General features: G+C 40.9%; 1 protein-coding gene across 1 annotated transcript in view; it reads left to right on the plus strand.

Moving 5' to 3' along the window:
- Nucleotides 1-12,322, plus strand: part of LOC134587621 (epoxide hydrolase 1-like) — a 28,061-nt gene extending 15,739 nt beyond the window's left edge. The window contains exons 3-9 of the mRNA XM_063444132.1: nt 3,636-3,816; nt 3,948-4,175; nt 5,330-5,459; nt 6,027-6,241; nt 10,854-10,962; nt 11,234-11,359; nt 11,951-12,322. Coding sequence (XP_063300202.1) covers nt 3,636-3,816; nt 3,948-4,175; nt 5,330-5,459; nt 6,027-6,241; nt 10,854-10,962; nt 11,234-11,359; nt 11,951-12,158 — 1,197 coding nt within the window. The 3' untranslated portion in view covers nt 12,159-12,322. The remainder of the gene's footprint in view (nt 1-3,635; nt 3,817-3,947; nt 4,176-5,329; nt 5,460-6,026; nt 6,242-10,853; nt 10,963-11,233; nt 11,360-11,950) is intronic.
- Nucleotides 12,323-14,164: the final 1,842 nt, after the last annotated feature.

Consider the following 14,164-nt stretch of genomic DNA (forward strand, 5'->3'; position numbering starts at 1 on the left):
GATAACACGGCCGATGGATATATAAATCCATCAGTCCGAGATAGATGCATCTCCTCTGATGAAGTGACAGGACGTCACGAAACGCGTAAGGCTGCATCTATTCATTCAATCACGGTGGAACGCATACGAAAGTGAAGTGGAACGCACGCGGTGAATCTCCCGGACAAGCTGCAAACAACACGGACTCAGAAGCTGCCTCTGAAGCCGGCTCTGACGAGGCGGCATTTCCAGAGTATCCAGGCTGCTGGGAGGAAGACACTAAAGGAAAGTTCCCCATGTATATGCCATCTGTGAACTATTGATTATATTTGTAACCGTTTTTTAATACCAATATTTTTTGCACAATAAAATCTACCCATAAGAAGATCCTGCTGCTTTTGCACTTTATATTGCACAGCTCAATATCAGCACTAAGAGTTTATTTTCAGGACTTATTCTTATTAGATGTGGAATTGTTTAACTCACATTTCCACATATTCTTTTTAGGTTATTTTATTTATTTTTCTTCTCAAAGTATCTCACTTCTAACAAGGTTATTTAGTCTGATACTAGAGCATATTTAGCTCATATTGGCAAGTCTCCCTGCTGTTTGTGCAGAGGATCTGCTAGCCAGGTCTATATCTATATGAGCTTACAAAGTAAGGACTTTTTTTGGGGGGGGGATTTAAAGAGTTAACATTTAAATCAGGACTGTGACCTATTTTTATTTGCATTGCCCCAGTATCAATAGAGGCTCTGACATTTCATTATCAATAGAGGCTCTGACATTTCATTAGCAATTGAGGCTCTGACATTTCATTATCAATTGAGGCACTGACATTTTAGCAACTGTTGCAAAGATTGTCTCTCATTTAAAGTGTAATTCCATACTGCTACAATTTATTTGTGTTCCCTATGTTTGGCACATATCTAGTATCCTTTGGGTGTTGATATCTTCTCCTGATCTGAGCAATTCGTTTTTTTTCTTTTTTTCTTTTATTGTTTATTCACTCAACCTAGGGTGTGGGTTGTTCTTTCAGTCGTTTAGTGGATATCCCCCCTTTTTAAAGACCACTGTTTTCCTTCCTATTTATTCAAGGGGATGGATTCCCGCCCCCCCCCCCCCCCTTGTTGTATTTCTATATTGAGGATGAAGTTAGTTGGATTCACAGCAACACATTGAGGCGGAAGTTAGTTGGATTCACACCAACACATTGAGGATGAAGTTAGTTGGATTCACACCAACACATTGAGGATGAAGTTAGTTGGATTCACACCAACACATTGAGGATGAAGTTAGTTGGATTCACACCAACACATTGAGGATGAAGTTAGTTGGATTCACACCAACACATTGAGGATGAAGTTAGTTGGATTCACACCAACACATTGAGGATGAAGTTAGTTGGATTCACAGCAACACATTGAGGATGAAGTTAGTTGGATTCACACCAACACATTGAGGATGAAGTTAGTTGGATTCACAGCAACACATTGAGGCGGAAGTTAGTTGGATTCACAGCAACACATTGAGGATGAAGTTAGTTGGATTCACATCAACACATTGAGGATGAAGTTAGTTGGATTCACATCAACACATTGAGGATGAAGTTAGTTGGATTCACATCAACACATTGAGGATGAAGTTAGTTGGATTCACATCAACACATTGAGGATGAAGTTAGTTGGATTCACACCAACACATTGAGGATGAAGTTAGTTGGATTCACACCAACACATTGAGGATGAAGTTAGTTGGATTCACACCAACACATTGAGGATGAAGTTAGTTGGATTCACACCAACACATTGAGGATGAAGTTAGTTGGATTCACACCAACACATTGAGGATGAAGTTAGTTGGATTCACACCAACACATTGAGGATGAAGTTAGTTGGATTCACACCAACACATTGAGGATGAAGTTAGTTGAATCCGCCACTACCAAGGTCTCATCCTCCCGGAGTGTTATAGTTTAGTATCTTGTTTACCACTATAGAGAAGCATTACCAGTATAAATATACACTGATAAGTGAGTTTTATAATTATTGAGGTTTAAAGTACAAATAAAGTTGAATGATCAATAAAGATGACAAACTTACAGACGATCCCAGTGAAGAGAAACAAAGAAAACACAACGGTAAAAACCAATCCATTTCATGGAAAAAGCAAAACATCTGTTAACCACTACTCACATATTAAACTAATGGGAAAAAAACAAACCTCTATAGACATAATCATAATAAATAGTATAAACAATGTCTACTAAGAGAAAATGTGAATACAGCAAACACCCAATGAAACCAAGGGAAGGGAGGGGAAATATTTACCTCCTGTCTTTAATAAAACTCAGATTATCAGACATCAAGGATTGTGTGATCTACAATGTTAAGGCAGTACAGGAAGCTCATATTTTGCATTTTTAAAGCTAAGAACCAAAAATAAAAGGTGTGGAAGGTAGATTCCTGTGTTCAGTATGCTGAACAGAGAATATCACCTAACTTGGCGCTGCCGAAAAATAACTAGATGGCGCAGCCCTCTGAACCGAATGAGCCCCGATTGACAGGGAATTACCCACAAGAAAGTATAGCCACCGAATCCATCTGGCAAGAGTAGCCAAAGAAACCGAATGATGTGGGGGAGCATAGGAAATGAGAGCTGAAATAGTTCTCAATGACACCAAATAGTTTAAAAAGCAAGCAGCAATATGCACAAATGGCTTATCACAGAAAAAACAGATCGAAGATATCTTCCTGAGAATAGAGAAGAAGACACCTTCTGGAGAAGACGCATTCTACACACGTACATTCGACACCAGATGAAAAGATACAAAAGCATGGCTACTGGAATGCTGAGAAGGAATAACCGGGTCGAGGAAGATACCGCAGATCGTCAAAAGACGTAAGTGGAAGGAGAACAGATAAGGGCCACTGAAAGCAGCGTAAAACTGAGGCAGAAACTGAGAAGGGCTCCCCTGAAAGGAAAAGACCCCAAGGAAACCTAAATGAAAGAACAAAAGGGAGAATAGGTCTCGAAAACCCAAACACCCCCAAAGTACACAAAGAACCCAGAGGAAAAATCCCCACACACTATATATAAACCCACAGTGACATAAACCATAAATGTATATAGTTAGGTCAAATGTATGGAGCGACAATATGAATACTCTGACCTGGAGGATGAGCAGCAGAGAAAGAGGAGGGCTATTATTGGATACAAGACCCTTACTTTTTGTTCATTAGTTAGTTTTCTTTTTGCTGAGTAAAGAAAGTTCAGCAAAATATTTACCTCCTGTCATGCATAAAAATTGCACTTTTTAGTTTTTTGTACATAAAAATGTCATTGTATTGAGACACCTTATTGTAATTTAATATAACTATATAGCACATTAATATTAGTTCATTTTTATATCATAAAGGTATAACCGCAAAGCTGGTGAATACTTGCCCACGGTGACTGTTTATATCTTTGTTTATAAAGCATTTCATAAAATAGGTGTTTATTCTTCACTGTGTACCATGTGAACTATCTGACCAAAAATATTATTGAAATCAAGATTTACGGTCATAACACAATAAAATACTGAAAAGCCTGAACTGATGAATTATTGTACTGTAACTGCTGAGACTTCAGTTTGATATAAAATGTTTTTTAGGACCTCTACGAACGTCTAGATCAAACCCGCTTCTTTGCACCCCTGGAAAATTCTCAATTTCATTATGGCTTAAATTCTACTCACCTTCAGAAAATTGTCACCTACTGGAGGAATGACTTTGACTGGTCAAAGCAGGTGAAGAACCTCAATAGATACCCCCATTACAAGACTACTGTTGAAGGTAAGTCCTCTGTATCATCCAGTGAAGTGCACCATGAGTAGATCTTCTATGTTACCATCTCATATTTATATGTTTAGACATTAAGCTAATGTGTTTGTTACAGAATATTAATCTCTACTATACTTTTATAGGGCTAGAAGTGCACTTTATGCATGTCAAGCCTCCTAATCTTGCCCCAGGACAGAAGGCTCTGCCGCTCCTTATGGTCCATGGTTGGCCTGGGTCGATTTATGAGTTTTACCGCATCCTCCCACTGCTGACCGAGCCAGCAAAGCATGGTCTGAACCCAGACCCTGTGTTTGAGGTCATCTGTCCATCAATCCCTGGATATGGCTTCTCCGAGGCACCGCACAAGGAAGGTGAGGTGGAGAATAAAAAAAAGGGATGATACGGAGAGATAGTAAGTCATGGCATACTCCATGGGTATAGTTTTTAAGTTAAGGTTTATTAGTGCAAAGCAAGTTTGCCTGTTGGGATACTGAGAGAATATAATGGACTAACTTGTTGGTCAGATGCTGATACGCAAAGTGCAAGCAGCCTGTCTCCAGTGATTGTACAGGGATAATTTTCAGGATATCTGCCCCACAAAGAAAGGTTAGCAATGTTTATTGTATTATTACAAGTGTAATATAGGCTGCAATAATAAATTAAAAAAAAACCACCTTACACATTTTATACTGGCATTATTCACTACCTAACATAGGCTATAACATGTAAGGACATTCTAATGACTTGTGATTCAGGGAGAAAAAATTCTCCACAAATGGGTGTAGGGAAGAGATAACATGATTGGATTCGTGTTTTGCTGTTGGTTTTTGCATGAAGGGTGTTTTTTTTTTTTTTTTTTAATGCAGGATGAGTAGATCTGCAAAGTGTTAAAGGGACACTATAGTCAGCAGAACAACTACAGCTTATTGAATTTGTTCTGGTGAGTAGAATCATTCCCTTCAGGCTTTTTGCTGTAAACACTGTTTTTTCAGAGAAAATGCAGTGTTTACATTACAGCCTAGTGATAACTTCACTGGCCACTCCCCAGATGGCTGCTAGAGGTACTTCCTGGGTCATGGCTGCCTAAAATGCATCCAAACATTCAGTATCTCCTCCCTCTGCATGCAGACACTGAGCTTTCCTCATAGAGATTCATTGATTCAATTCATCTCTATGAGGAGATGCCGATTGGCCAGGGCTGTGTTTGAATCATGCTGGCTCTGCCCCTGATCTGCCTCTTTGTCAGTCTCAGCCAATCCTATGGGGAAGCATTGTGAGTGGATCAGGCTACCACTTCTGCTGATGTCAGCAGGCAGTGGGCAGGTCTAAAGGAAACAGGGACAAAGCCAGCAGCTGCAGACTTGAATACCAGTAAGATTTTACTATATTTAGGGAGGCAAGAGGGTGTCAGGGTGGCTAGATGGTGGTTTTGATACTATAGGCTCAGGAATACATGTTTGTGTTCCTGACCCTATAGTGCTCCTTTAATATATTGAATGAACTTTCCATGTATCTCTTCCAACAGGGTTCAATTCTGTGGCTGCTGCCCGTATCTTCTACAAGCTGATGCTCCGATTGGGATTTAAGGAGTTCTATCTGCAAGGGGGTGACTGGGGCAGCCTAATTACAACTAATATTGCTCAGATGAAACCAGAGTAAGTACTTGTTACTTCTCACTTGCGTTCTGTCAGGGACTACCTCCTTCCATGGTCTACATTCCATTGATAAAGTAATAGAGGTCCGGGCACTCCTTGGTTCAAGACAGGTACTTTATTAGGTCTTTGTTTTGGGCTTTGAAACGTTGCTGTTGTGGTTCCTAATAAAGTACCCGTCTTGAAACAAGGAGTGCCCGGACCTCTATTACTTTATTAATTTTTGGAAATCTGGTGTTTGATTCCGGTTCAGCAAGCACCCTGGCTCAGATTTATGGGAATGAGTGCAGTTTCACACACACTACAATACATTGCATTAATGTCATCCAGTGAAAACAAACACTACAAAACCACAAACGCCCCCCTAGCAGACACATTGTGTCTTGTACCTTCTTTATCCCATTTTCACTACACCTAAAACCTGTGTGAGCAGGGCTCTAATTATCACTTGTTCCAGTTCTGCCTCATGGAGTTCATTGCTACTTGTTTACATAATTTACCTAACTTCGGTATATGGAATTACTGATAACACAGGAAAATAGTAACTTTGGGTGAAACCTTGTTTTCCAGGTCTATAAAGGGTCTACATATAAATTGCGTCTTTATGCCAGCAGGAGGCCTAAAACAAATTCTAACTTTGCTTCTTGGGAGATACCTACCTTGGTTCGTGGGTATGACCACGGAAGACATCAAGCGTATATATCCTTACTTCGAAAAGAATGTGTACGCACCATTACGTGAGTCTGGAGGCTTGCATATCCAAGCTACCAAGCCAGACACTGTGGGTAAGAGATTGGTGGCTGTTTCATTTTGTTTTTCATAGCATTTCGAAATATTTTGAGCAAAACCACATTGTAAAACTCAGGCCAAATATTCAACCTATTAATTGATTAACAGATTGCTATAGTTCAATTTCATTTTGCGTTTCTTTTTTGTTTTTGTTTTTTTAAATCTTTTTAAAGGAGGTGTTTTTTTTTTTTTTGCTTCTCTAGAGAATGTATCTCTTAGCATACAGTTCTGGCCATAGCTACACATGTTCGGCCTGTATCCATGTAGCTATCTAGTCCTATTTTATATATGTATAAAAAAATTCCACTGACCTTTTTAGATCTGGCTAGTAGTATAGGACTTTAAGATATATGTAAGCTCTGGGCAATGTTCTGCTGGGAAGCCTTGGGTCCTGGCATTCCTGTTACTTTGACACATAGCACCTATCTAGAGATTGTTGCACAACGTCATTGGTGTTCCCTGATGGCAGTGGTCTCTTTCAGCAGGATAATGCACCGTGCCACACTGCAAGAATTGTTCAGGAATTGTTTGAGGAACATGACAGAGTTCAAGGTGTTGCTTTGGCCTCAAAATTCCCCCAATCTCAATCTGATTGAGCATCTGTGGGATGTGCTGGAAAAACAAATCTGGTCCATGGAGGCCCCACCTCACAACTTGCAGGACTTAAAGTATCTGCTGCTAATGTCTATTAGGGACTACCTCCTTCCATGGTCTACATTCCATTAATGTCATCTAGTGAAATCAAACACTACAAAACCACAAACGCCCCCCTAACAGACACATTGTGTCTCGTACATTCAGATTCTTGTGGAGATCATGCCCCGATGCATTAGAGCTAATTTTTGGCAGCACGAGGGGGTCTACCTGATATTAGGCAGCTGATTTTAATGGGTGTGTGTGTGTTTATATATATATATATATTATATATATATATATATATATATATATATATATATATTTGTGTTAAGGGCTCATGATAGTACAGAAGATACAAACACTGTTAGGTGTGGGATGGTATTAAAAGAGCAAGTCGGTTGTGGTGTGCCGCAACCGACGATGAGGTAGGCCTGTAAATAAAGAGGGCCCACCAAGAAGAAATGTAAGGAGGAGTTAATAATGAGGAGTGGGTGGGAGGGTGATGCAGCGCTGACCTCGAGCGGTATGGAGCCAAGTAAGGGGTGTCCCTTAAGTAGGGAGAAGGTGAGTCATACGCCCCTCCCACAATTACAGGCCAAAAGGCCTTAATACTTGTGTTAAGGGCTCATGATAGTACAGAAGATACAAACACTGTTAGGTGTGGGATGGTATTAAAAGAGCAAGTCGGTTGTGGTGTGCGGGAACCGACGGTGAGGTAGGCCTGTAAATAAAGAGGGCAAAAGTAGAAAATCAAATTTATTACGAAACGAGCAATATACATACTTTAACCAGACATATCTTGAAAGGCATTTCTAACTTCTTGTACCGGGTTAGGAATGTATCTAGAGTATGCAGAAGACTTCCAGCGTCCTAGTGACTTGATAACATGTACCGGGATGTTTGCACTGGACGCTGTGGAGGCTGCTCCTATGCGGAAGGAGTGGCCCGAATAGTTAGTTGCTTTTAGGCCTAGTTGTGTAAGTAATGACCTGACATGGGTCATGAAGGTGGTGGTAGTGAGTACAGAACCTTGGAGACAGAATAGTGGTTGAGATGGTGATGCTAGTAAAAACTGGGTATATGTGTCCAGTAATGTGACAGGGCACCACTCGTTGTGGGTAGGATAGTATCTAACCTCTACCGGAGGTGCGTGTTGATTGGTTTTGGAGTGATGCAGAGCCAAGATATAGTAATCCATGTGTTTTGTTAAGTGTGAGTGAAGCAGAATGTGAGTGGACTGGGTTGTGTTGATGGCGGTAAATTCTCTTGGTCTTAAAAACCCATAAAAAGCCAAATAGATGGCGGTTTTAATAACAAGGTTTGTGTTGTTGGTAAAGAGTTTTAAATATAGTAGTTTGGATAGATCTTTGAAAATATTGATGTCTATGGGTTGCCTTTGCGCAGTACGTGGGGGTTCGGATCTCTGAATACCCCTAAGGATGTTTTTGATCTGGTAGGAGGACATGAAACTTGTGTTGTTTGGTTGTAATGTTAACATGTGATGTTGTATGCCTGTTAGATATAGCTTGATTGTGTTGTATGATAATTTGAGTTTGAGGTGGCAAAAGGAAGCAAAACCCAACAAGGATGCAGCGCTGACCTCGAGCGGTATGGAGCCAGGTAAGGGGTGTCCCTTAAGTAGGGAGAAGGTGAGTCATACGCCCCTCCCAGAATTACAGGCCAAAAGGCGTTAATACATATATATGTATATATATACCAGAATCCTTTGCGGTTGTAACATCACTGCAGATTTCATATTTCTGTAGGAAAAGCAAGTCTTATGGCTTGGCTGGTGTGCAGATTTTTGTTTAACATTGTATTAACTATCCACAGACTTCAGGTGGAAGGGGTTTTCAATCACAATTTTCCCCCACCATAACCTATTTGGATTTTGCTTCCCAAGCACTACCAAGCCTCAATAAGAAAACCAGTAACCAACCTCATGCTGATGAGTTGCATTAACAACGAAACAGCTGTCCATGAGTGGTTCACTGGCTTTGTATCTTTTCCTAAATTGTGTTCCAAGCTGTTGTATACAGCAAACACAGATTAAAAGGAATCCATGTTTAAAATGGAATGAGGCAAAAATGTGATTCTTTGCTAAACTAATTTGCATATGCCCACCCAGAATCCTTTGCGGTTGTTACATCACTGCAGATTTGGGATTTCTGTGGGAAAAGCAAGTCTTATGGCTTGACTGGTGTGCAGATTTTTGTTTAACATTGTATTAAGTATATTTATATATAATCTTCACAACACTTGTTGGGTAATTCTGCTTTAAAATAACTGATGGAAAGACAAGGAATTTGACGTACAGCTCTCTTTTGCAAGTGTACCATCATAATTGATCCCAAAGTCAACATATAAATGGACTATGTGGGTATAAAGGGCCCTAAACCCTAAATAGTACAAACACGAGAAAGGTTGCCTAAGAGGGTGAAAGAGTGAAGGGCGACCTGCCTTTCCTCTAACACTCCCCCTAGGTATTCCCACAGTAGTGAAAATAACTCATAGGGTATGAATAGAGTAAAAATGTAAAACTTCTGTTTATTGAATTCTATTTAAAAACCTCTTTAAGGACAAAAATTGATGAAATAAGTGAAACACACAGTGTTGGTGGATTTAAAAAGGAAAGGTTCGATGCAGTCTAGACAGTCTCTTGTATATGTATATGTAGCTAACTGTTAGTGTTACTAATAAACTGATTTATACAGTAAAATACGGTAGTCTCTTGTATATAGAAGTGTAACTAACTGTAAGTGGTTACTAATGAATTGCTTATAACTGTATTCCATTTCTACACGGATGTTAGCTACAGTTACCCTAATAAACCTGCTTGCTAATTGGCTCTTTTTGCCATTTAATAAGCAACAAGCAAGCGTAGCCTCTTACCACTATTAGGCGTCTTCGCATTTATTAGATGTAAGCTAAATTTATGCTAGTATTGATAATAGCACTATTAGAGAGAGATTACCTGAATATAGTTCCATATTAACAGGGAAGGTAGAGAGTATTTGAACATAGTCCCATCTATCTATTACTAGTAGATATATAGAGGCTTTATCAATCTGAGCTCCTATCAGATACTATCCAACTAAGTGCAACTTATTGACAGTTACGAGACCTTTATCTCTTAAATATATTGTTGACTACTGTGTCTATTGTAGAAGTCAATTCATTAGTAACCACTTACAGTTAGTTACACTTCTATATACAAGAGACTACCGTATTTTACTGTATAAATCAGTTTATTAGTAACACTAACAGTTAGCTACATATACATATACAAGAGACTGTCTAGACTGCATCGAACCTTTCCTTTTTAAATCCACCAACACTGTGTGTTTCACTTATTTCATCAATTTTTGTCCTTAAAGAGATTTTTAAATAGAATTCAATAAACAGAAGTTTTAAATTTTTACTCTATTCATAGCCTATGAGTTATTTTCACTACTGTGGTTCTACCTAGGGGGAGTGTTAGAGGAAAGGCAGGTCGCCCTTCACTCTCTCACCCTCTTAGGCAACCTTTCTCGTGTTTGTACAATCATAATTGGTGTAGATTAGGTGTTTTAACCTGAACAGCTTATTTAACCTGTTTTTTTCTGGGGTTTTTTAAATGTGATATGTAAAAATTATGGTAAAACCTCTGTATCCCTGACAAGTGCTGGTTACTTGTGTTTTTTTTTTATCTGAAGTTGATAAAGCTGTCATCAAGAACGAGAATGGTACACAGGCCCAAACCTCTCCTAATGGCTACAACTTGAGTAAATTCTGGCCAAATGGCGCAGTTCACCAGCACTACATTGCTTCCTGGTCTTCTAAAAGCAGAGGTTCTTCACAGGGCACCCAAAATGTAAAATCAGCAGATGTTTCTCCAATGTAGTGTACTTATTGCTTTGAGAGTGAGAGTATGAGTGATATCATCCATGGACCCATCTTCCTATGAAGTATAAATGTCCTCTTATCTCCCAGGCTCTGCTCTGAATGATTCTCCTGCTGGACTTGCTGCCTACATTCTGGAGAAATTCTCCACCTGGACAAACCCGGACTTTCTTCAGCTGGAGGATGGAGGCCTAGAGAGGTCAGATCATCTTAAATTAGCTATGATAATTCATTAACGGTAAATCAGGCTAGGCTATCCGATTTGATTGATAAACAAAGCTCATGGTAATGGTGAAATAAACGGTGTTAAAGTTTAAATTCAAATATTTATATGTTCTCTCACATGATGTCATGCAACATGCACAAAACAAAGATACTTTATGTTTAGGCAAATCAAATAATGTAAGACCCCTTGTTCTTGTTTTAATATAGGATTCTAATATGGATTTGTGATATTTTCCATCCCACAGGCAATATTCCATGGACGATCTTCTCACCAACGTAATGATCTACTGGACAACTGGCTCTATTGCGTCCTCTATGAGATTCTACAAGGAGAATTTTACCAGAGACATACTGACTTCCCCAGTATACAAGTAAGCAGTAAATGACTGGGGTTATGGAGGCTGAGAGAAGATGGGAAATATGTCTATATATTATTTCCGTGAAGGATCTGGTGGTCAATCTTTACATTGCACATGGATTACACTGTCTCTCAACTTCGACTTGTGCAGATCTTATCCTGATCACTAACAAACAGCAAGTTATTTCATAGAAGGTTTTTTAAGGGGCTTCAGAAACTCCTGCAATTAAAAATCTACGATCACCGTTCTGGCACAATAAATACATTAGATTTCAGTTGTATATTTTCTCTTGTTTCTTTTGTGATAGACCTGTTAGCTCCGTAGGGCAGTCTTGAAGAGTACTTTAAAAAAAATGTCTAGTCTTAACTGATCAGATTCTGCCAACTCTCGGCTGGATGTTCAATTTCGAGCCAAACCTATGCTAGGTCCTGTTGTTCGGTAACCTCCCATTTTCCTATAGATTATCAATCAGAGGTCTTTATGACCCCCATAGCGTTCCAGTTGTTCTGATGGTAATAATGAGTGCGTGATGCCCCCTCTCACAGTGTTATAATAGTAGTGCTATGTACTAAACTGATTTATTTTTTTGTTTCTTTCTTAAAGGACTGGAGTTCATGTTCCCACCGGTATCGCAAATTTCCCGTGTGAACTAATGCATGTTCCCCGTGTTTTGGCAAAGGAGAGGTACCGGAACATTGTCACCTACACATACCTGCCCCGCGGAGGGCATTTTGCAGCCATGGAGGAACCCTTGCTGCTGGCTAAGGATGTGCAGGACTTTGTGTCCGCCGTGGAAAAATGTAAGAAATGAAGCAAACTGATAAGCGGTCAAAGAAGCTTTGGAATTGAATTATGCTGTTGACCTTGTGGGAAAATTAGATCTTGTTTTATATAAATGTTAGATGCTGAGGCAATAATATACGTATCTGTAAAATGTACGTTTTATAGTGATAATAAAAACATCATATTTTCACAGCTACTTCCCTGCTTTCTGTCTACACCGCTACTCGTTATATAAGTTTAAAATAAACTATGTGAAAATACAAACCATCCCCAAAACCACAGGCTTTTGCAATTTCCATACGAAATTCCTAAGTACCCATAGGTGTCTACTGTCTGGCACCAAAAAAAGATTTGAAACTAATTTTCTGTAAAATGTTGACCTCCCACTCTCGGCATAGACCTCTATCCCATCAGCATACAGGTCTGTGGTGAGGACTAGTTGATGTGGAAAGCAGGATAACACTCTCTCATGTGGAACCCTCTCTCACTTGCTTGCCTGCCCGAAGAGCGCTCTCTCTGGTGCTACGTAAGTGGAGATATGCACCAGAAAGAGACACAAGCTCTAGCTGCAGAGTCCCACTGTCCGCCTTCAAGTCCATGCTGACCAATAGGAGAAGGAGCTACCATTTAAACTGATTTGCGCCCTTTCTCCCGATTGGCCGGCGAGACACCTCCCCTCCCTAAGCGTTGATTGCTGCAACTTGGTTTGTGCCCTTTCTCCTGACTGGCCGTCTCGTAGTTTAGGTGTGAAGTTTAAATCTACTTGTCAGGATCCCGCGGGCGGCTGCGAGGGGAGGCTGCAGTCCGCTCGCGGCACTCAGCCTCCAGCCGTCCGCGTAGTTTAGGTGTGAAGTTTAAATCTACTTGTCGGGATCCCGCGGGCAGCTGCGAGGGGAGGCTTCAGTCCGCTCGCGGCACTCACCCTACAGCCGTCCGCGGGTCCTTTCCCGGCATATGCCGCCCGCGTCCTCCTCTCCGTCCCCCAGCGGCAGCATGCATGACGCTGAACGCTGGGGGACCGCCCACTCTTATACATGCCGCGGTCAGCCACCTGACCCGGCGTTAAAGACACAGTACGACAATCACAGTGGGAGACATAGATATCTCCCACGTGTGATTGTTAATTCTGATTGGAAGTTATCCAATCAGAATTAACCACAGGGTTTAAATACTTACCATTCCTGTTCCTCCCTGCCCTGTTGTGGTCTTTGCTTGCTAGTATTGATACTGAACTTGTGTTTTCTGGTTACGTACTCTCTGGCTTGTTAAACTGACTTTGTGACTTTCTCCTACCCTTTGACCTCGGCTTGTTTCTCGTTATCCTGTCTTCTGGTTCCCCTTACTCGGCTTGTCTCCTGACTATTCTGTGTGTGCTTAGCCCGGCCACTCTAAGGTCCGGTAGTGCACCTTTTCTGTGTGTGTGTGTGTGTGTGTTAGCGTGTTAGGTTCCCCAAATCGTGACATTACAACAGGGCCATAATGGAACCTGCTGACATACCACAGCTCCTAGTTAATCAGGAGGCTAGATTGGATGGCTTGGACCACCGTATGGATCAGTTTGCTCAAGCTTTGCAAACCATACTGGCTCGTACTGCACACTTGCAGCCTGCCGTTCAGGAGGCTGCTGCTGCTGTGCCCAAACCCATTCCCACTCCAGTACCCGTTCCTGCTCATGTAGTGCATATGACGCCGCCACAGCGGTGACCCAGCATTGTGTCGTGGTTTCCTCAACCAAATCGACATCCATTTGGTGATGAATCCACGTTCCTATCCCACTGACAGATCTAAAATTGCCTTTTTGATAAACCACTTGTCAGGGAGAGCTTTAGCATGGGCCAACCCCATGTGGGAGAATACGTCTCCTATGTCCTTTGCAGATTTTCTGGCAGCTTTCAAACGCACGTTTGATCAACCCGGTAGGGTTGCTTCTGCTGGCAAATCTCTGCTTAGGGTCTGACAGGGTAACAGATCTGTAGCGGATTACACTATCGAATTCCGCACTCTAGCAGCTGAAGTGGTTTGGAACAATGACGC

The sequence above is a fragment of the Pelobates fuscus genome, chromosome 2 (assembly GCF_036172605.1).
Source record: "Pelobates fuscus isolate aPelFus1 chromosome 2, aPelFus1.pri, whole genome shotgun sequence".
Classification (NCBI taxonomy): domain Eukaryota; kingdom Metazoa; phylum Chordata; class Amphibia; order Anura; family Pelobatidae; genus Pelobates; species Pelobates fuscus.